Source organism: Chinchilla lanigera, unplaced genomic scaffold (assembly GCF_000276665.1).
Source record: "Chinchilla lanigera isolate Chin_1 unplaced genomic scaffold, ChiLan1.0 scaffold00061, whole genome shotgun sequence".
Taxonomy (NCBI): Eukaryota; Metazoa; Chordata; class Mammalia; order Rodentia; family Chinchillidae; genus Chinchilla; species Chinchilla lanigera.
Window position 1 is genome coordinate 4,603,341 of NW_004955462.1, and position 24,094 is coordinate 4,627,434.

The 24,094-nt window shown below is 36.9% G+C and overlaps 1 protein-coding gene across 12 annotated transcripts in view; it reads right to left on the reverse strand.

Moving 5' to 3' along the window:
- Positions 1-24,094, reverse strand: part of LOC102027621 (uncharacterized protein C10orf68 homolog) — a 150,739-nt gene that overhangs the window by 109,326 nt on the left and 17,319 nt on the right. For all 12 annotated transcript variants that reach the window (XR_001236623.1, XR_001236622.1, XR_001236619.1 and 9 more), the window contains 3 exons: positions 16,137-16,235; positions 15,695-15,808; positions 5,138-5,227 (listed from right to left, as the gene is read on the reverse strand). Coding sequence is in view for 7 of the 12 variants with exons in the window: in XM_013521466.1 (XP_013376920.1) it covers positions 5,138-5,227; positions 15,695-15,808; positions 16,137-16,235 (303 nt within the window). In the remaining 5 variants the exon portion in view is untranslated. The remainder of the gene's footprint in view (positions 1-5,137; positions 5,228-15,694; positions 15,809-16,136; positions 16,236-24,094) is intronic.

Below are 24,094 nucleotides of genomic sequence, written 5' to 3' on the forward strand. Positions count from 1 at the left end.
TTTTTCTCCGGTACCGGGAACTGAACTCACGACCTTGCGCTTGCCAGGCAGGCGCTTTTGCCGCTGAGCTAAATCCCCAGCCCCCCTCATCTTTTTCTTTATTTACTTTTCCCAGCATAATTAAGTACAACCAGCCAACCTCTTTACACTGGCAAAAATATTCAGAGGTTTCAAATACATGATCACCCAGAATTTCATTTCTGGTAAGTATTTGATTTCAAATATCCAGTGGTGGTATTTTGCATCCTATTGCAATAACATGTTATAGACTATTGATGCTTTGTCTACTACTGGAAATAGAGTCAATTGTGTCATTAAAACTAATCAAATTTGAGAGCTAGTTAAAAACAAAACAAATTAAAAAACCCTTATACTTAACATTTTGTTCAACCATATCTGTTTCCAAAATCTGTTTTAGGCAGGGTTCGGTGGGGGATGGTGTTTTTTTTTTTTTTTTCTGGTACCGGGAATCGAACTCACGATGTCACGCTTGCCAGGCAGGCGCTGTGCCACTGAGCTAAATCTCCAGCCCCAATTAAGATTGTTTTTTTTTTTTCAGCTACAGTTTCCTGCAGGGGAGTGTCAAGATTGGTTTTTCTAAGTGTATTTTTTTTTTTTTTCTTTTTTTGGTTTTCTTCCAGTACCAGGAATTGAACTCACGACCTTGCGCTTGCCAGGCAGGCGCTTTGCCACTGAGCTAAATCCCCAGCCCTGGGATGGTGTTATTTAAAGGAATGAAACAGATTTTAAGGACTTGGCTCTAGCGATTTTGGGGGCTGGTAATTCGAAAGAGTTAGGGCTGGCAGACTGTAAATTCTGGCCAGAGTCACTGTTTCAGTCTTAAATCAAAGATCTGGAGGCAGGATTTTTCCTCATCAACACATCTCCTCATTTTTCCTGAAGACCTTCAGTTGGTTGGATGAGGCCTACCTACACTGTAGAGGGTAATCTGTTTTACTCTCACAATGTCTACAGACTTACATTTTAATCACGTCTAAATAAATACATTCCCAGAAACAGCTAGACTATGGTTTGACCAAACAACTAGGTATTAAAGCTTAGCCAAGAGCCACGCATGGTGGCAAACTCCTGTAATCCCAGAACTTGGGAGCCTGAAACAGGAGGATCACTGGGAGTCAAAGTCCAGGCTCGGCTACATAGTGAGATCCTATCTCAAAAAATAAAAAACGAAAACAAAAGCATAGCTAAATTGGCAGAAGTTAAAAATTAGTTTGCCATTAGCCTCAAAAAGCCCATTCAGAAAGGAACACATATTATAAACCTCATAAACTATAGCCAGCAGCAATTCAACAATTCTGAGGAAGAACAGCACCATCTCTTTCAGAAGGGCTCCATGCTATCTAATCACAGTGGAATGGATATTGGTAAAAGTCAGTGGCAAGTGGTGTTAGAAGCCCAGTTCAAGGCAGTGCATCAGTGATACATCAGTGAATGTTCTGGAGACAGATAAATTATGTCAAAGTGTTTATGAGTAATATGGCTTTTCTAAATCCGGCCCCACAGTTGCCTTGATTCCTGTCTCAAGTAGCTTGAAATGCTCATAGTAGGTGAAGGAAACAAGAGATACAAGGTATGTTATAGCATTGGGTGCCCCAATGACATAAAAATATCATGCTAGGTAAATTCTCTCCCTTGTATTCTATTTTTTTTTTTTTTTGTTTTTGGTTTTTCTCCGGTACCAGGAACCAAACTCACGACCTTGCGTTTGCCAGGCAGGCGCTTTGCCGCTGAGCTAAATCCCCAGCCCCTCTTGTATTCTATTAAGAGCAAAATAAATTTAATATTAGTTTAAAGGCTTTTTTTGTCCTATGCATTTTATTATAATCTAAAATTGACCCTGATTTGGAGTTCTATGATAGTTACTTTTAAAGAATAAAATAGACATTTTAATTTTGGATGTATATATTAATATATTAATCTTCTGCCAAATCATTTTCTGTTCCCCTTTGATTGTAAATCCTGTTTTTAATTGATTTCTCTTTTCACACAATTTTACTATAGGCAGTGCTGTAGCCTCAACACTGCTTAGTGATTTCTTCTGCCACATATCTTGTTCATCACTCCTAAGCTGCTCCTGAAACTAAACACTGGGACACAGATACAGTTCTGTCAAGTTCTTTGCCATTTTATATACAACAAAGGTGGTCTTGCTTCCAGTTTCTAGTAACACGTACTTTATTTCCATGCATAGCTCATCAAAATGGCCTTTACTGTCTACATTCCTACCAACATTATATATTCATGATCATTTAAATGATTTCCAAGAAGGCTGAAGCTTTCTCTGAAGTTCCCCTCTTCTGTCCTCTCACCAAAGTAATTTTTTTACAATCCAGCCTCTAGTTAGCACTAAGTTCCCAAAGCCACTTTATGAGTATTTGTTATAGCAGCAGTCCACTTGTTGGTACCACTTTCTGTCTTAGTCTGTTCTTGGTGCTTTAACAAAACACTTCAAAATGGGTAATTTAAAAACAGTGTAAATTTATTTCTCACAGTCCTTGAGGCTAGGAAGTCAAAGATCCAAGTGCCAAGACGGCACTTTCTCTATGTTCCTACACGACAGAAGGGTGTTATGGATGAATGCCGTGTCCTTACAGTAGAGGAAAACAATGACAGAACTCCCTTAACAGCTCTTCACAGCGGTGCTAATCCCATTCATAAAGGTGGAATGCTCATGACTTACTTTCCAAAAGGTCTCACCTCAAAATATAATTACATTAGGTCTCAAATGCCAACATATAATATTTTTGGGGGTAGAGGACAACAATATCAAGAGCAAGTTAATCTAGATAATAGTATATTTTAGCAGATAATACTTAATAAGAATTTATTAATTCTTTTATGCATTATGAATACTGGTTAACTGTAACACTTTGAAAAGTGAAATAATTGTATTTGGGCTTGGTGACACACACCTGTAAATCCCAGCACTCTGGCAGGGTGAGGAAGAAGGAAGGGAATTTTGACCCTAGACTGGTCACTTAGCAATTTAGCAAGACCCTGACTCAAAATAAAAAGTACAAAGGGCTGTGGGTGTATTATTGTGTAAAGGTGTTGGGTTCAATCATCAGTAATAAAAAAATTGGAATAGCTCTATAAATTTCTAGAAAGTTGTTTCCTAAACTGGAACTCCAGTGCTCACTTTGGTAGCACATATAATAATCTGGAACTCCATGAAACACTATTGTGAGAAAAGATAAAGGCAAGACTCATTGGCCAAATAATTTTTTCCTGTTCTTAATGAGTACTGTAATTTTCTATTTTATAGAGAAAAAACAAAAACAAAATAACAAAAATAGAGACAAAAACAAAACAACACAAAAACAATAAAAATGATACAGAATTTCAAAACAAGATGATAGGAAATTAATAATGGTTATTGTATTACATATTGTTATCTTCAAAGCAGTTTTCAGATTACCAGTTATAAGCATGCAAGATTCATTAAGCAATTACCCATTAATTGCTTCTTTCAATAAACCAGTAGAAATTAGTAGTACAATTGTCTTAGCTATCTTGTGTGTAAATATATATATATTTTTCTCTTCCTTCTTTCTTTCTTTTCACCTTTTCCTCATCTCAGTTGTTCTTTCCTTTTGAGCAGTTTCTTTCTCATTCAAAATATCTATTGTATATTTCAGATTTTATTTTTTCAGGTTCTTACAGTAGTGAGACAATATGATGTTTACACATGTGGGTCTGAATTTATTTCACTTCTGAGTATTGTCTCTAGTTACATCCATTTACCTATAAAGCCTCGAATTTATCTTTCTTTATAGCTGAGTAATAAATACTCCATTGTATAAAAATATCACATCTTTTTTATCCATTCCTCAGTTGATGGGCATTTGGGTTGTTTCCAAGATTTAGCTATTACAAATCAGGCTGCTATAAACATGGGTGCACATATATTTCTGTGGTATGATGTTTTCAGTTCTTCTGGAAAAATATCCAGAAGAGGAAGAGCTGGGTTGAATGGGACCTCTAATACTAGTTTTTTGAGCAATATCCACACTGATTTCCACAGTGGTTGTATCAGTCTACACTCCCACCAACAGTGGAGAAGGGTTCCTTTTTCCCCACTGTCCCTCTAGCATTTGTTATTGGTTGATTTCTTGATGATAGCCATTCTTTCTGGGGTGAGATCACCCCAGGTGTTGGAATCTCAGGTGTTGCTTTAATTTGTATTTCTCAAATGATCAATGATATTGAACATTTTTTCATTTATTTATTTATTTATTTATTTTTGGTTTTTCTCCGGTACCAGGAACCGAACTCACGACCTTGCACTTGCCAGGCAAGCGCTTTTGCCGCTGAGCTAAATCCCCAGCCCCTTTTTCATATATTTATTTGCCTTTGTCTTTCTTCATCTGAGAAGTGTGTATTCATCTCAGATGCCCATTTTTGGATTGGGTCTTTGAATTTGATTTTTAAATATGTTCTAGATGGAAATCCTTTGTCTGAGGGGCAGCTGGCTGAAATTTTGTCCCAATTTGTGGGTTTTCTTTTTAGTCTGCTGGTGATTTCTTTTGATGTGCAAAAACTTTTCAATAAGATGAGATCTCAATTGTTGATTCTTTGAAGTATTTCCAGTGCAGTTTGGTTTTTATTCATGAACTCACTACGTACCCCATGTCTTCAAGATTTCTACCTTCTTTCTGAAAAATATGGAACACTTTGAGAATTTGCGTGTCATGCTTGCACAGGGGCCATGTTAATCTTCTCTTTGTCCTTCCAATTTTAGTGTATGTGCTGCTGAAGTGAGCACCCAAATACATTTTTTAAGTGCACTATAACAGTCTGAATATTAAAGAATATGTGACATAAAGGACGGTGTTAATTACATGACAGTATTCACTAGTTCTATGAAACGTCAATGGACTTCACAAAGATAGGAAGGAGATCTGGGGATGGGGATAACTGGCGGGAGGGGGGACAAGGGGATACAAAAAGGAGAAAGATGCTATATGTATATGTACAGTTCCCCACGATGAGTGTGTTCATTGTGTATTTCAAACATACACTAACAAAAAAATGAACCATAAGGTTGCCCTATATTTAAAAATAATTGAGTATTTTAACTTTTATTTTAGAACATATTCATCAATATTGTACATACTTTTCAGTCCTTGAACTTGGCCAACTTCAGTTCTTTGAATTTGATCCACATATCCTACAGGTGATTCTAGATCTTCCTGTGTATCTTGAGCTACGAAGATGAAAAAACTTTTAGTAAATTAAATACAGTAATACAAGTGCAACTGATCTATTGTGGCTAATCTTGAGAGGACCATAAAATCTGAAAGTTACGAAACTGTTAATACATCACTATGTCAAGTAAGAAGAGAAAAATCTCAGTAAAATGCCAGCAGTTAACCTGGCAGAGTTTATATCTATTCCTGATAAAACTTTTTGAAAAATTAAGAGTTACAGATTTGTTCCTAGACATTTACTCCTTTATGAGAGAACACAGTTCTATCTGAATCTATTAGGCAACAACTTGATTTCTAGTGAGGCAGGAAATACCATCACTACTCAAATTATGAACAAGTCTGTAAATTATTATCATTTCTTTTGTTTGCTTGTTTGTTTTTGGGGGGCAGAGTCTTGATACGTAGTTCAGGCTGGCCTTGAAGTCACTATGTAGCCCAGGCTAGCCTTGGACTCAAAGTGATTCTCCTGCCTCAGTCTCCTGAGTGCTGGAATTACAGGCATGCACCACTAATGCCCAGCTAATCATTTCTTTTAATTACTTATTGCTGGTAAATTTATATTATAAAGAAAAATTACACAGAAACAAATTATGATTTTCTATTAACATTATTGATATAACTATATTTGTCAATGTAGACTTGTCATGTGGATTTTTCATTATGAAAATTAAAAGAAAAATTTATTTTTTATATATAGTGCAATAGTTTTATTGATGGTGTAAGAAAAAAAATCTTCCTTTCATTTGTAAAAGGTTTTTCCTATTTTTGAATTTTTACCCCTAAAAATCTGCTTTTGTTTCTTCAAATAAAAGATATTCACTATAGCTGTATTTTATTCTGTTTGTTTTGTTTTTTTTTTTTGGTTTTTCTCTGGTACCGGAACCGAACTCACGACCTTGCGCTTGCCAGGCAAGCACTTTTGCCGCTGAGCTAAATCCCCAGCCCCTGTATTTTATTCTGAAGAGGAAGGAAAAGGTCTATCAAGAAGTTTGACCAGGACATTTAAATAAAAGTAAGAGAATGAAAGGGGCTAGATCAGAAAGAAAAGGAGAAAAAAGAAACAATTGAGAGAATGAAGAGAGTTTGAACTCTGTTCAAATTATTTGTATAGCTTGAAAAAAGAGCTGTGGGAAGGAGGCTGGGAACTATTTGCAGGAATGGGAGAAGAGCACAGAGGGAGGGAAGTGTAACTGAAGGATCAGGAAGCTGTATGAAGGCCAGAACCTGTTACTATGGTGATAGCCTGTGTTTGGATCCTCCATGCTCAGTTTTGGTGGGGGTTACCATGAATTGCCCATGAAATGTACTATTTGGATTAAAGTACTCATTAATTTTTATTATCCTTTGCACACATTCTGATACGTGCTAGATGAAAGGGAGAAAGGAAGAAGGGAAGTCAAAGGTATAAGAAACAGAAGAAAAGAAGAGAAGGCGGGGGCGGGAGGGGAAGCAACAATCCCCAAAGATGCACTTGCAAAAATACAGAATGAAAGCATCCTCACAGTCCCAGTTACATTGCCGTCTGAGTTCGGACAGTGAGCTCCTACCGACATGTTCACAAGTGGGGAAGCTTTTACTGTAATTGTGGTCTGGATGTATTTCAATGTCTGGCTTTCATACTTTCTTACTCCTCGGAGTGTGAATATGCGCACAGATGCTTCTTCTCACCCTTTCCATTCTATGGGCAGATCCTGCTGGTCTCCGAGCTGGGATGCCCTGCGATCCATTCAATTACTTGGGTGTGGAGTAGGAGGCTTGGGGATCCAAATGGACCACTGAGTCCATCTCCACCCTGCAAGGTGTGCGCTGGGTATGACTAGCTGCAAGTCTTTGCCTTTGTCCTAGATCAGACTCCATCAGTCAAGTCACAGAGGGGAGGGTGCGCTGTGGTAGGCTTAGTACCCGGTTTTCTGCTGATTCACTCACAGGCTTTCTCAATCTCGCTCTTTTCCCTACATGACAAACCCTATAGCTGCTCTGTGTTCTCCCCACAAGGGAGAAGCTCTTCTTCTTCTTCTGAAGAGAGTGCCACAAGTCACCCCATGGCTAAGCTGACATGGAATGCTTCTTTCCTTGCTTTACAAAATGCATCACTCGGGGCTGGGGATTTAGCTCAGCGGCAAAGCGCCTGCCTGGCAAGCGCAAGGTCGTGAGTTCCGTTCCCGGTACCGGAGGAAAACCAAAAAAAAAAAAAAAAAATGCATCACTCTCCAGCCCAGAAACTCGGTGCCCCGGGGCCCACTGTGTTCTGTAGCACCCAGCTAAGGACAGTGTAGGCTGCTGTGCAGGCACCTGATGATGAGTGGCAGGTGGTGTCCAGCTGTCCCCCAGGCTCACTTCTCATGGCGCTTGGGTAAGACTGATCGAGTGCTTATTTCCTGGTATGTCTATCTATTCCTCTCTCAGGATCTTGGTATTTACACTTGCACCCTCAGGCGCCTAAAGCTTTTTCTACACTCTGAACTGGGTTCCTAATCAGACTGTGCCCTTGTTTTCAACTTTGGAAGCCCTGCCAGTGCTTTCCCCTGCTGACTTTCAGTTTCTCTGATGCCTGGTGTGCAAATAACTCATTCATTATGTTTTTCCTGGTGGGGAGGGTAGAAAGACTGGGAGCCTACTCCCTCAGCCTGGTCTCTGCTGAAGTACAGGTTCTTTTTCTCGGGGTGCTAGATCTTTTCCCAAGGTGGCAGGTACACTTGACCTGCAGTTTAAGGGATGCCACTGACCACGGGCTGTCCAGCTTTCCTTTCTACCCCTTGTCCTCTGATTCTGGATTTGAATTTGGTGTGTTTCCCCTTCAGTTTGCCGTCCTGTAACTGGCTCCCTTTGCTACTCCCATTTTCATGTACCTGTTTCCCAGAGCATGACTTTAGAGCTTCTCTCACATAGTGTCACCACTGATGAGGAGTGGTGGAAGTCCTCCTGTCTCTTTCAAATTGAAGTTTATAACCAAGCCCCTCAAGAGGACCACAATACTGACTGGCTCGCTGGGTCCACAGGACTTCCTCAAAAACCCATGAGAACGACCAGCAATTGCTGTTTCCAGTGACCCCTGCCTACCAACTCCTACCTCCAAAGGCGTGGCAAGACCCATGGCTCCTGACTTCTCTGAGCTGTGGGTGTGCCTAGGTCCTCTACTTTTCAATACTTTTAATATTGAAATATGTTATTCCTCACAAAATAGATTTATAACTTTTCATCAAATTCTATCAACAACAAAAACAACAAACAATTACTTGGTATTTTGACTAGAAGTGAATTATTTATACAGTGCTTTTAGGAGTCTTGCACTCAGGAATAAGAAATGTCTCTGTATGTAGTCAACATTTCTTTTTGTCACTGAAGTCTACTCTTCTTATCACATGAGGCCAGCATGTTTCCTAGTGGTTATTAACAGTTATTTTATTGTGCTCTTGTCAGCCTTGAGAGATATAGGAGTATTATTATTTTCCATTAGCAAACTTCTGTTAGTCACTTTACTGAACATTTACATTGCTATTAAATAGTCATTTTCTTTTAGATTTTAATGGTAGAAGTCTAATAATCTCTAAGTAATACCATGTTGTATCATCTCTTTAAATATTTCTAATAGGCTATTTTTTGTATTTTATTGGTTAGACATCTTAAGGCAATGTCTCTATTAAAAGCAACAGGTAGTAATTTTATCTTATTTCCACCTTTAATTGTGTATCATGTTTAACATGAAATATGGCATTGAAATATTAGAAATATTTTCAAAGTAAACAAGAAAACATGACATTTCATGAATTTGTTAACATTTGTCATTTAATGTAAAATTGTGGAATTTACTATCTTTTCTATGATTGATCAGGTGGTAACAATTACATGCCCTAAAAGTAATTAAACATAAAAATTCTGGTAGCAACAGAGAGATGGTAGCAAAAGAGAGAGTAGAGGTAAGTGAGAAGGATTTACATGAAAAGTTAGAGAAACCTGTCTCATTATTTTAACATGAGATACAACTGATTCTTCTAAGATTTACTCTAGCTTTCCCGGGGCAATAAAAGCAGTCCTCAGAGGAAAATTTATAGCGATAAATTCTCATATTAGGAAAACAGAACAAGCAAAAAAACAACCTTGTGTTGCATCTCAAGAAAAAGAGAGCAAGTCAACCCAAAGCCTAAAGAAGGCAGGAAATTACAAAGATCAGAGCTGAAATTAACGTGATGGAGAATAAGGAAACAATATAAAGAATTAATGAATCAAGAGTTAGCTCTTTGAAACAATAAATAAAATTGATAAACCCCTAGCTAACCTTATCAAAAAAGGAAATAAAAAATTCAAATTCATGCAATAAGAAATGAAAAGGGTAACGTTACTACAGATCCTGTAGAAATTCAGAAGATCATCAATACTTACTTTCAAAATCTTACTCTTGTAGGATGGAAAACACAGAAAAAATGGTCAGATTCCTAGATACATATGACTTACCAAAGCTGAGTCAAGAAGATATAGAAATCCTGCATAACTCAATACCAATCAACAAAATTAAAAATGTAATAAGAAGCTTACCAACAGAGAAAAGCTCAGGTCCCAACAGATTCACTGCTGAATTATGCAAGAAATTTATAGAAGATCTAATGCCAATTCTTCACAAACTCTTTAATGATATAGAAAGGAAAGCAATCCTCCCTAACTCATTCCTGGAAGGAAGTATTACCCTGATACCAAAACCAGAGAAAGACTCAATCAAAAAAGAGACTACAAGCCAACCTCCCTAATGAACATAGATGCAAAAATCCTCAATAAGATACTCACAAACAGAATGCAGCAAATCATCAAGAAGATTATACAACATGACCAAGTGAGACTCATCCCAAGAATGCAGGGATAGTTCAATATACACAAATCAATAAATATAATACACCATATCAATAGAATGATGGACAAGAATCACCTCATCATCTCAATAGATGTAGAAAAAGCTTTCAACAAAGTCCAACACTCATTCATGATAAAAACCCTACAGAAAATCGAAATAGATGGACTTTATGTCAATCTGATAAAAGTCATCTATGAAAAGCCAATGGCCAACATCATACTAAATGGATAAAAACTGAAAGCTTTCAGTTTAAAACCAGGAACAAGACAAAAATTTCCACTGTCACCACTCCTGTTCAATGTAGTTCTGGAAACATTAGCCAGAGCAATTAGACAAGAGAGAGAAATAAAAGGAATAAGGACAGGAAAGGAGGAAGTGAAATTATCATTATTCACAGATGACGTGATACTCTATATGGAAGATCCCAAAAACTCCACCAAAAGATTTTAAGACTTAATAAACAAATTCAGTAGCATAGCTGGATACAAAGGCAATGCTCAAAAATCAATAGCATTCCTATACATAAACAACAAACAGACTGAGAGAGAAATTAAGGAAAATTTAACTTTCACAGTAGCATCCAAAAAACGAAATATTTAGGAATCAATCTAATGAAGTAAAAGATCTATACAGTGAAAACCACAGCACTCTGAAAAAAGAGATTGAAGATTTCAGAAAATGGAAGGACATTCCTTGTTCATAGATAGAAAGAACCAATATTGTGAAAATGGCCATACTCCCAAAACTGTAATACAGATTCAATGCAATCCCAATCAAATTACCATTAGTATACCTCAAAGATCTAGAGAAAACATTCCTAAAATTCATCTGGAACCAGCAGAGACCCAGAATAGCAAAAGTAGTCCTGCGCAACAAAGGTAAGACAGGAGGCATCACAATCCCTAACTTGAAATTATAATACAAAGCTAATGTGATAAAATCAGCACGACATTGGAAAAAAAAGTCAGACTTGAGGATCAATGGAACACATTAGAAGATGCAGTCACAACCATAAACACATTGAGCCACTTTATCTCTGACAAAGGGGCCAAACATGTTCACTGGAGGAAAGATAGCCTCTTTAATAAATGGTGCTGGAAGAACTGGCTCTCCACATGCCAAATAATAAAACTAGACCCATGCCCTTCACCATGCACTATAAGTCAAAATGGTTAAAAGGTCTAAATATTAAAACAGAAACACTAAATCTACTGCAAGAGAAAGGAGGTAGAAATTTTGAAGACATAGGGGTAGGCAGAGATTTCATGAACAAAAACCAAACTGCCTGGGAAATACCGCAAAGAATGAACAATTGGGAGTTCATCTTACTGAAAAGATTTTGCACATCAAAAGAAATCACAAAAAGAGTGAAAAGAAAGCCCAGGAACTGGAAAAAAATTTTTGCCAACTGTCCATCTGACAAAGACTTTCTATCTAGAACATATACAAATTAAAAAAAAATCAGGCCCCCAAATTCAGAGATTCTATCCAAAAATAGGCATCTGAGATGAACACACAGTTCTCAGATGCAGAAATACACATGGTAAATAAATATCTGAAAAAATGTTCAACATCATTGATCATTTGAGAAATGCAAATTAAAACAACACTGAGATTTCATCTTACCCCAGAAAGAATGGCTATCATCAGGAAATCAACCAATAACAATGCTGGAGCAGCTGTGGGGAAAAAAGAACCCTTCTCTACTGTTGGTGGAAGTGTGCACTGGTACAATCACTGTGGAAGTCAGTGTGAAGAATTCTCAAAAAACTAAGATTAGAGGTCTCATTCAACCCAGCTATCCCCCTTCTGGGTATTTTCCCAGAAGAATTAAAAACATCATATCGCAGTGATATATGTGCACCCATGTTTATAGCAGCACAATTTGTAATAGCTAAATCTTGGAAACAACCCAAATGCCCATCAACTGAGGAATGGATAAAAAAGATGTGATATTTTTATACAATGGAGTATTATTCAGCTGTAAAGAAAGATAAACTGAAGACTTTATAGGTAAATGGATGTAATTAGAGACAGTACTCGTAATTCAAGTAAATCAGACCCGCATGTATAAACATTGTATTGTCTCTCTAGTGTAAGAACCTGAAGAGTAAATAAAATCTGAAAGGCACAATAGATATTGTGAATGGGAAAGAAACTGCTCAAAAGGAAAGAACAACTGGTATGAGGGAAAGGAGAAAAAAAAGAAGAAAGTGAAAAAAAAAATGTATATATATTTATACAAGATAGCTAAGACAATTGTACTGCTAATTTCTAATAGTTTATTGAAAGGAACAGTTAATATTTATTTATTTATTTTATTTATTTATTTATTTTTTTTGGTTTTTCTGCAGTACCGGGAACCGAACTCACGACCTTGCGCTTGCCAGGCAGGCGCTTTTGCCGCTGAGCTAAATCCCCAGCCCCTGGAACAGTTAATATTTATGTTCGGTCAATCTTGCATGTTTATATCTGGTAATCTGAGCAACTACTTGGAAGATAACAATATGCAATATAACAACCATTGTTAATTTCCTAACATTTTTTTTTTTGAATTCTGTATCACTTTTATTGTTTTTGTGGGTTTTTTTGTGTCTCTGTTTCTGTTACTTTGTTTTTCTTCTTTTCTCTTTAAAATAAAAAAGAGTACTTCCTTCTTTGGGTTTCTTCTTCCAATATTTAATACTTGTTCTATAATAAACATAATATGCCTTTCCTTTTCCCTTCCACTTCTTTTCTTCCCTTTCATTTCCTTCTCCTTCTTCTTCTATACTGGCGATTGATTGAACTCAAGAGTCTTTGCACTAATCTATATAATCAGTCTTTTACATTTTGAGACACAATCTTGCAAATTTTTACAGGCTTGGTTTGAACTTGCTATTCTCCTGGCTTAGCTTCCCAGAGGGCTGAGATTTAAGCATGTACCACCATGCCCCCATTTTAAAAATTATTCTTTTATTACAAAAGTGCACATATAAAAATCAAATGTTGTTGTTTTGACATCCACTTATGACCACATTCTAAATTTATTGCTTTGAATATGGACATTTATATGATTTAAGATAATTTCATGATATTGCATATATCAAGTGTTTCCTTTTGTGAAATTTTTTGTTTCTTAATTTGAGGTTGATGGACATGCATGTGCAAGCACCGCATTGTTTCACTAGTGTAAAACCTGAAAGAGTTAATTTAAACGAGGAGGTATGATAGACATTGTGAAATGATAGGAAAACACTCAAGGGTAAAGGGCAACTGGGATGTGGGGAAAGAGAAGGGAAAGAAAGAGAAACTTTGTATGTATATACAAGATAGTTAATATAGTTATTCTATTGTCTTCAATTTCTTTGCTGAAAGAAACTGTCAATGAGTCCTTGACTGATCAATATTGCATGTCTCTATCTGTTTTCATGAGAAACCACTTTGAAGATATCAATATGTAATACAACAAGCATTGTTAATTCCCTACCACTTTGTAACTCTGTACTGTCTGTACTGTTCTTTTGCTATTTTGTAAAAGGTTGTCTGTCTGTTAATGTTTTCCTCCTTTTATTTTTAAAATAAAAAACAATTTGAGGTTGATGGGTTGATTTTGAATCTACTGGCAGAAGACTTTCATTGGTCACTGGAGGCACATTTGATCTACAAAATATGTTTGAAAAACAATAAAGGGAGTTTTACATATACTCTAAAATCATATTGAAACGCATGGCATACTTCTTTCATTTCATTAAGATGATAATTTTCAATATTAAATTGCATGGCTAAAAACCCATCATGTAAGCACTTAGAAATATCAAAATTAGCATGTCTGAATGTCACTGAACTAAACAAGCTGACATCCCTCTCCCTCATGCGACTTAAAAAAATCAGGAAAAATTTGCATAAAAATACTGTGAGGTTAAGGGCAAGGTAGTGAGATCAAGGTAGTTTAAAAAGTGCTTATTCTTAAAGAAACATCTAGATATTGAAATACTTCAGAAACTTAGGTGTAAGGGCTGGGGATATAGCTCATGACTGGCAAGCACAAGGTCTTGAGTTCAACTACCAGTACAAAACAAAACAAAACAAAACAAAACAGAATCTTAGTTGCACACACATTTATTGTCCTATATATTTTGAAATATATAGGACAATTTATAAATCACTGCCCACTCCCAATAATAACATTGAGATGAGCTCTTTTCAATTTATTCCTCTTTGGTCCATTTTTTATATTAGGTTGCTTATTTTTTCCAACTATACTTTATATATTAATCTTTTATTTGGCAGCTTATTACAGTAATAGTAAGGGGAATTTCTGAAAGACAGCAGCAAGGAGAAATCCCTCTTATGGGCAGAACTTTAAGCAGTACATTCACGGCTCCACTACATACACATCTACAGTGCATTGGTTTTTCTCAGCAGGAGCTATTAGAATTAGCTAGGTAGTCAGAGATAATAGATAAAATTAATTTTCAAAAGGGGTGTCAAAAATCTTGGGCAGTTTTGTCTGTGACTTCCTAGAACAAGACAAGAGTATATGAGATATTCATACTCATGTAAATGTACACAAGAAGGTATTTACTGTAGTGTAAGTTCTCAACTACATCCCTGCCTATGAACATCAGCTACATTCATGCCTTAGCTACTCTGGTGTTTATTTCATGGACCAAAGTACCATGAGGCCATGGCAACAGTGGCTTTTGAACACTTAGTAATCCTGTCCAGTTTTTCTTATAAAGAATGTTCTACAAACTATGACTGCTGCATACTCAACTTGTCAGTATCATAAGCCAAAAACCGAGCCTCCTAATATTAGTGTCTTCTTTCAGAGGAATCAGCAAATCACCTCATTGCAAGTGGACTACAGTAAACTTTCTTTCACAGAGAGAACAGTGACATGACCTTAACTGGGCAGGCATTTATTGTAGGTACTGACTTTTTCTATTTATACAACTTTTACCAGAATTACTGTTCATGACTTTGAAAAATATCTTTTCCCTGGCCACAGTATACTTTAAATTATTTCCAACCAGGGACAGGTTTAATGAAAAGGATGTTTCATATCATAATGAGCTAATCACAAAATTCACTAGAATTAGTACAAGTCCTATCACCTAAAAGGAACAAGTGCTGTGAAATGACTGGACGAAGTCTCAATTACTATGACACCTGATAGACAACACCCTATGAGACTAAGTGTTAATTCTCAGAAAGTACTATATGCCTTAGATCAGATACCAATATATGATACTATCTACCTCACAGTCTATCCACTCCATAAACCACGTATCTAATAACCCTCTTAAACATTTATTTACTAATGACCTTCATTAACAAAATATGCCACCAAAGAAAGAGTCATGTTTCCAATAAACTAAAATATGAGTTTTATCAATGGGGTTGGAAAATATAAAGCAAAACAACACAACTACAGGAAGAAATAGAAAAGTTCAGAAAGTGATAAAATTTAATTAATACAAGTCAGTAGTAATTGTGAAAGGAATAGATAAATTATCAACAAACATCCAGAAGTGTGACTCAAATAACTTGAAAGGAATATTCACCTACAAAAATCAAAGTTCTCCTAAATTTAATTAAAATAATTTTATTGTACAATGCATAATTAACAACTTACTGTTGAGAGTCTCATGGCTGATAGCTTCCAGTTTCTCAGTTTGAGACTGGCTTACAGATAATAAAACTTTCTCCTCAGGCAATACGTTTTCAGAGGATTCCTCCTGTTTTTGGGCTTCAAAAGAAAATGTTTAATAGAAAAAACAGATATACAATGGAACTTCTGGAAGTGCAAACCTTCTGCTGATGGGAATGAAATCAGAAAATCATATAAGTACTGTAGTCTTATGAATATGCACACAGGCAGTGTTGACAACTCAGCAGTTACTGGTCATGCAAATAATCAAAAGGGATCAATACTCTTGCTTTTGTTTTCTAGTTATCCTAGTGAATTCACACACCAGGTCAAAGTTTAAAATGCCCATAAAATATGTGCTCAAATATACTTCATAAATAAAAGAAAATTTAATTTAGAAGAACATAAAGTTATTTATTAAACTTACTATTTCGTCTTTCCTCTCCCAGAGTTATTTCTTTCTCTACTTGCATTTGGGATTTTGACACTGAATCTTGGTGCACGAATGTGAGACTTTCATCCAGTACTACAGAATGAGATACATAAAAAGAAGCATTTGATCTAGTAAATAGAAAAAATCTGCTGTGAAACATTTAGATACCAGTTGTAATATACAATAGCATTTTCTCCATTTTTATAAAGTTATAAGTAAGTTTACATATGTAGATCTGACATGATATGAAAATGCTGAGGGATGTTGAGCCTGTCTCAGTATTTAATAAATATTCTGAGGGATCAAATATATATATAAAACTATACATATATATAAAATATATACGTTCCCAGGATTCATGGGTTATTTATAATTTAGGTTACTTATCCTTGAGATTAACCTATATTTGTAAACTAGCCCAGGTTTATTCACTACAGTATTATTTATAATGGCAAAATATTCAAAACTACTTGAATATTCAAGTAAGGTGACTGATTAGATAAACTAGATATAACTTATAAACTATGGCCTAGTGTGAAGTATTGTATATAATGTACCACAAACCACTACATTTATGTACATGAAATAAGCAAAATGATTTCAATAAAATAAAATGAACTATTTCTTGGAGATAATGATAAATAAAACAAATCTATAAACAGCGTATGTAATACAATAACTTTTTAGTGAAAAAATAATAATCAGAAGAAAGAGAAATAGATACTACCCTTTCAAAATAATATGTAGGGAAAAAGTAAATAAAACCCAAAAGGTACAACAGATATGTAAAAGCAAAAAAAGTTACTCAAAGGAAAGGAACAATTGGGATGAAGGAAAGGAAAAAAGAAAGAAGGGAAAAAATATATCTGGATATACAAGGATAGCTGAGATAACTGTACTGCTATGTCTATTGGTTTGCTGAAAGGAACAGTTAATTAATGCTTAAATTTTTCTTTTTTTGACCAATTTTGCATGACTGTATCTGGTAATCTGAACAACTATTTTGAATACAACAATATGCAATATAACAACCATTGTTGAATCCCTACTTTCTTGAGTAATGAAACTATCATTTCTAACGCTTTTTAAAATTTTTTATTCTTTTACATATGGTAATCTGAGCAACTTCGTTGAAGACAACAATATGTATCATAACCATTGTTAACTTCCTATCACTTTATTTTAAAATTCTGTACCATTTGTGTTGTTTTTGTGTTGTTTTGTTTTTGTCTTGGCTTATTTTGTTTGCTTTTCTCTTTAAAATAAAAAAAATATATCTATTGCAAAAATAATATGTAGGAAAGATAGGCAAGGAAATAATATGGGTGATTACCTAAAAGCAAAGTGGTAGAAAGAATGGGAATGCAAGGGAGAGGACGATGGAAGTAATGACATTGCTAGGGATATCTTTTGAATTGTATTCACGTTTATAAGTAGGTAGATGATCCCTATAACCCTCAAATAAAATTAAATCAGTGAGGATAAGAAGTGGGAAAAAAAACTGAAAGGAAACTGAGTGAAATGAACCTACTAAAAGAAAACAAAAACAAGTAGTAATGCAAGCTATCTGATGAATATAAAATTTGAAACATATCCTCAGTCTTGGGTTAAAAAATAGGGGTTAGACTGCACATAAGTCACTTAATAGTTAGTACTTTTCCACTTTAGTTTTATGCACATCCCCCAACATGCAGGTTCACGCAATGGCATGAGCCTCAGAGCAGAGAGATGATCCTTCGAATCTGTGATAAAATATCTGACATTCCCTAGGTGTTCTCGATGGGGAAAAGTAGGACAATGGCAAAACTGACCCTTTTTCCATTAGACTTTTGCCACAGTATTTGTTACAGGCATCTGTCTCTCTCTCTCTCTCCCTGACAAAATGGTGAAGTGAGCAGGTTGCTTCAGTAAGGTACTTTGCCTTTCTAGAATAAAAATCCCATAGATCAATAGGACACTTTTGGAAGATGCTAATAGATCATTTGTTTACAGCTGTCTCAGGAAGTATTGGTGGCCCCTGGGGGCACTGAGGAGTGCTACTGACCATTTATTTAAGCTGTTTGGGTCTGAAGGGAAAAATCAATGGTCTTTAACTTCCACCTTCCTTGTCAAGCTTGAAAGGTTGACTGATATAAAGGTTGACTAATCTTTACAGCAACGGGAACAAAAATCTTCACAGACTCTGTGCTGAGTTGTACCCAATTGCTGTTAGCTCTAGTAATGTCCCTGGCAGCAAAAGACAGCCTAAAATGCAGTCCACTGTTGAGACTCATACCTAACATGGAAAAGAATGTAGAGTTCTTTGGGGACACTTCATCTAGCCATCTGGGGCAATCTTAGAGATGTGGGTAGTAGAGTACCTCCATGAAGGTAGAGATAATCTTGTTAAATTTACAGAAAGAGAGTGGTACCTTACAGGATTGTGTTATAAAGACCATAGTAGCAAACCTATGGCATACGTGTTGCAGCAGGCTATTTGTTATCAGTTAAAGCCCTAAAAAGTTTGCCATCACTGCTATAGACCCTCACTTTGGGAGGACAATAATGTAAGCCATTGGCCTAAGAAGGAAGAAGAACAGGAAACTGGAATGAAAGTACCCAAGACCATCTGTATCCTCAAGGCAGAGACACTTGGACCTCACACGGTGCCTTCCTTAATACTGAATAACAGGCTAGGGCCAGCCTTCTAATTCATAGTTTCCCAGTGAGCCACTCTGGTGGTCTCTTGTGTATGCAATGAGGAGTAGAAAGAGTACAGGATAAAATTATTGAGACTAAGATTTCTATGTTTGTCCCTGCCATTCTTGCTAGTTACTGAGCTCAAGTAACCCTCCCTACCTGCATAGGACCATGCTGATTACTCTTTACCGCAATCTCAGTTTTTACCAACAAATCATCTAGGCTGGGAGAACCAGCTACTACATAGATGGAACACTGACCAGCATAAATAGTAATGTAAAAGTGGTAATTATGCACCCTTTGTCTGCACTTCTTTTACAAAAGATCTCTGGGTCTAGTTACTCAACAACAGCTCTTACTAAGAAATTCATGGCGAATTAGTTGGCCACGGGGCCCTATAGGCTACTCTACTGTAGCCTAAAAGGTAATGGATCCTATGGATCCTTAACCAAAGTGCCATTCTCTCTGATCCCCAAAGAGAATCAACAGGGAATTACAGAGCTCTTTTCAACTTTTAACAGGATGTCTTAGCTTTCGAACGTAATACTAGGGGTCAGGCCATCATCTCTTCATACCTAGTGCAGACTCATGGTTCTATTCTAATTTAAAAGTTGGTGGGAAGGAGATTTTACATCTTGTGAGCATTTTTTTTTTTTTTTTTTTTTTTTTTTTTTTTTTCAGGAACCGAACTCACTGTGTAGTTCTTGCTAGGCAGGCGCTTTGCCTCTGAGCTAAGTCCCCAGCCCCCTTGTGAGCATTTTGGATACTGGTATAATTCACTGTGATCCCAAGAATCTATCATGCTATGATGAGAGACTTACAGGTTGAATTATGTCCCATCACCCAAAAGATATGTTAAAGTCCTCAAACTTAATATTGCAGAATGTAACCACAGACAGAAAAGGAAAGAGCTGCACAGAAGTTTCAACCATCTTACAGATATACGTACCCTAACAGACCAGAAAGTTGACAGAAATGTGAATGTTAAATGTGCTTCTGGTGTAGCCTCATATAGAAATGAGGAACATTTTATTGGAAACTGGAGAAAAGGTGATCCCAGTTATAAACTGTGCTCTGTTGTGTAGAAAGTAGAACTTTAAACAATGAACTCTAATATTTACCTGAGATTTCCAAGGTAAGTACTGAAGGCGTAGCCTGAATATTTCTTATTGATAAAGCAAGCAGTAAAGAGATAAATGGAAGCAGGAATTGTTAAGCAAAAGAGATCATAAAAATCTGTGAAATTCTCAACCATCTGTATTTTTAAAATAACTGGGCAACTGTTTGCTAAAGAGACTAGATTTTTAAACTGTGGATCCATCAACCATGTCAGGAAAAATACTGCCACCTTGACTAAATAAGATGGTGACAGAATGAAATAAAATAAGGCTATCAGACTCCCAAGATTCTACAGAAAGAGTTCTGCTGTGAACATGTATTACCCATCAAGAAAAGGGAAGATGCATTAGCACGACTGAGTTACCATTGGGTCTTCTGCTGTGACCCCAGGCCCAAAAGGCACAGACCATAAGGCTGAGTTCTTGGTTCTTCTCCAAAGCCACCACCCAGAATCAAGAGGGCAAGGCCATAGCAGTGTAAGACCTTGAGCCAGTAAGGATTATTTTCCAGCCTTAAAATCTAGTGGAATTTGCCTTACAGATTCTGGATTCGCTTGGGACCTGTAAGCCCCTGGTTTTCATTCCAATTTTTCCCTTTCAGAATGGAAATGTCAGTCCTCTGCCTGTTACATCATTGTGTTTTGGGAGCAGTTAAGTTGATGTCTGGTTTCACAGGTTCACAGATGGAGAGAAATTTTTCCCCAGGATGAATTCTACACTAAGTCTCATCCATAATTAGTTTTCATGATTTGGATGAGATTTGAAACTTGGAGTTGATGATGCTATGGGGTGGATATATTTTGCATATGGGATGAATGATAAAGTATTTAGAGATTAGAAAGTGAATTGTTCCAGGCTACCAGTTAGTCCAACAGGAATGAGAGGGCTTGGGGCATGGTCTGCCTTCTCCCTCTGGCCAGACCGTCATCTCCATCGAGGAGCCCTGGGTAATCATGACTATGGAGGAACAAGAAAACAGCCTGTTGCTAGACACAGGTGCAAGTCTCTCAGTCCTTCTTTTCAATCCTGGCCTTCCTTCCAGCCATCATACCTCAGTGAAAGGAGTCACTGGTGAGGAGGTAATATGCTATTTTTGACAACCCTTAGGCTGTAACTCCTTAATAGGTCCCTCTTGCATATCTCTGTCTTCCTGAGAAACCACTCTGAAGATACCACCACGTATTACAGCAGCCATTGATATTTTCCTACTAATCTATCCATAACTGTGCAAAGTTTGTAATGTTCCTATCCTATTTCATAAATGGATGTATGTTTATTATTATGTGTTTCCTACAACAACCATTGAGAATAGTTAATGATTTTTCAATAGGTCACTCATGTATAGCTCTATTTATTTTCTTTAGAAGCCACTTTGAAGATACCAAAGTATAGTACAACAACTCTTGATAATCTCCTACCTCTTTTGTCTGTAACTCACTATTATTTGTCTATTTGTTTTCCTGAGAAACTATTTTGTAGACAATAATATGTAAAATGATAACCATTGATAATTTCCTACCATTTTGTCTGTAACTTGCTAAGTCCCCCCTATTATTATGTTATCCTTCTTTTATTCTTTAAAATAAAAAAAAAAAGAAAGTGAATTGTTAAGGGTTGAATTGCATCCTCTAAATATGTAGAATTCCTAACACTCAGAACCTCAGAATCTGATCTTACTTGAAAATAGGATCTTAATATAGTAATCCAGTTGAAATGAAGTCATTTAAAATGTTCTGTATCCAGTATGAATCAAAATCCATATAGAATGGGATTTGGAAGCAAGAGAGATATGACACAAAGAGAATAGCATGTAAAGGGGAAAGCACATTAGTGCACTACACCTACAGGCCAAGGAACCAAAAACTGTCAGCAAACTATCAGAAGCTAGAACAGAAGCGTTTGAACAAATTCTCATTAACAGTTATGCAGGAGAAACCAAACCTGCTGTTACCTTACCCTGAATATCTAGCCTCAAAAACTTTGAGACAATAAATTATTTCTGTTGCTTAAACTATCCAGTTTAGGGCCAGGGATATCACTCAGCAGCACAGAGCCTGCCTGGCAAGTGTGAGGCCCTGAATTCAATTCCCGCTACCAAAATCAATCAATCAATCAGTCAATCAATCAATCAACCCAGGTTATGCATACTGTCATAGGCTCACTAAGAATCTAACAGACAGTGATTTTTGGTTTGGGATCTGAAGCGGGAACTACCAGAACCCTTAGCCAGATACAAGTATGCATGGGTCCCACTGCTCACTGTAAACCTCCCCTTGTCTACCTGCCCCCTAGCCCCAAGTCTGTGACTTGGAAGAAAAGATATAGCTGAGTTGAATGAAGCCAGAATTTTCTGTGAGACTATTTTTTCATTCAATAACCAAATGTAGCCTGTGCAGTGGACCTTTGGTCCACATGGAGACTCAACTGGCTACCAGTATTCATTCCAATAGTGGAGTCCTGGCCACTGGCAGTACTAACTAAGTGACTGGCACAGAAACTGCTTCTATGGAGATAAAAGAACTTGGTATACAACAACTGACATATCAAGCCTCCTTTGTACCATCCATGTTCCCACATATGATTAGAATAAATTTGCCTTTAGGTGTAATGGGTTTCAGAAGACCATATAGTCCTCCCGTAAAACTATCTAAATTCTCTGACTGCTAGCCATCAATGGATATGGCATAACTTGGAAAAATTCCTCTTTCCAGGCAAATCACTAACCTTTTGCTATACTGAAGACATCTACGTGGGGAAACGCACCAACGGCTACTGCCTGGATGAGCTAAGGAGCATCACCACTGGGTCACTAGTGAAGACAAAGTATAAGGACCTTAAAACCCAAGTGAAATCCACAGTACAATCCACAAGGGCACAAAAGGTCTTATCCAAGTACAACAACAGCCAAGCCATTAACCTATTCTACCTCAAAAGTACAAAGGAGTCCCAGGATTATTGGGATGCTTTGGCTACTGGTATAGTCACATTCCCCAAGCAAGACCTAGATGGCACCAGTTGTAGACTTCTAGGAAGTCTACAACTTTTTATAGGTGCCCTGACCTATAGTCTTCCAATGGGCCCCTCTCACTGCCCTTCCCCTGAGTCCTTGTGGTCCACCTCTGCCTTTGAGCTTAGGTCTCAGCAACTTCTCACCTGGAGACTATGGCAGAACTGTAATGGACTAGAACTGTGCACTGGGCTTTGAAACTCATTCTCTCCCGAAGTCACCCCAAAGCTACACTTTCTTGGCAAGAAAAATACCCCAACTGTTTCTGGGCCTTTGGATACAGGTATGTGACTCATGACATGGAATAGTGTTACAAACAGAAAATTCAACAAAAGATCATTGATACTTGGGATGTTGTTCTCTAGTTATTTTAGGGTATTTATATGCTAGTTCAAAATACTCATTTTTTAGTCAGGCACGATGCCATACACTTATGATCCCAGCACTCTAGGAGGCTGAAGCAGGAGAATGCCAAGTGCAAGCCCAGCCTGGACAACTTAGTGTCTTAGTGAGATTCTGTCTTGAAATAAAGAAAAATAGAAAGGGCTAGGAATGTAGTGCAGCACAAAGGCCCTACGTTCAATTTCTAATACAACAGAAAAATAAATTAATCTATAACATATCTGGTCAAATATTAACAACAAAAAAAAAGAATCTTCTAATGAGTTTAGCTTACAATGACTTAATATCTATCATTAGGAATGCTATCATTATATTTACTAGGGAATCTTTCCCCTCTGGAAGTTTTTAGTTTCTTAAATTGCTCTTGGGTTTTCAACACTAAATATTAATATTGAAGCATAACATTTTCATTTGTGTGAGAACACGATAAGCTACATAAAGAAATGCATTCATTCTTCTAAGCAGAAAGCCAGAAGTATTGTACTAATTTTATTTTTATTAATTTATTTTTTTAAAATTTATTTTAAAAATAAAAGAAGGAAAACACATCAATAAACAGACTACATTTAAAACTCCAAACTCGGGGGCGAGCAGGCCCTCGGAGCCGGCCGAGCAGGCTCCCCCAGCCCCCCGCGCTTGCGCCCAGGCAGCGAGTTCTCCGGGAGCTGCAGCGCTCCTGGGTCCGAGTGTGGGCCGGACTCATACCACCGCGATTCCCAGCCGAAAAGCGCACACAGAGCCAGGTA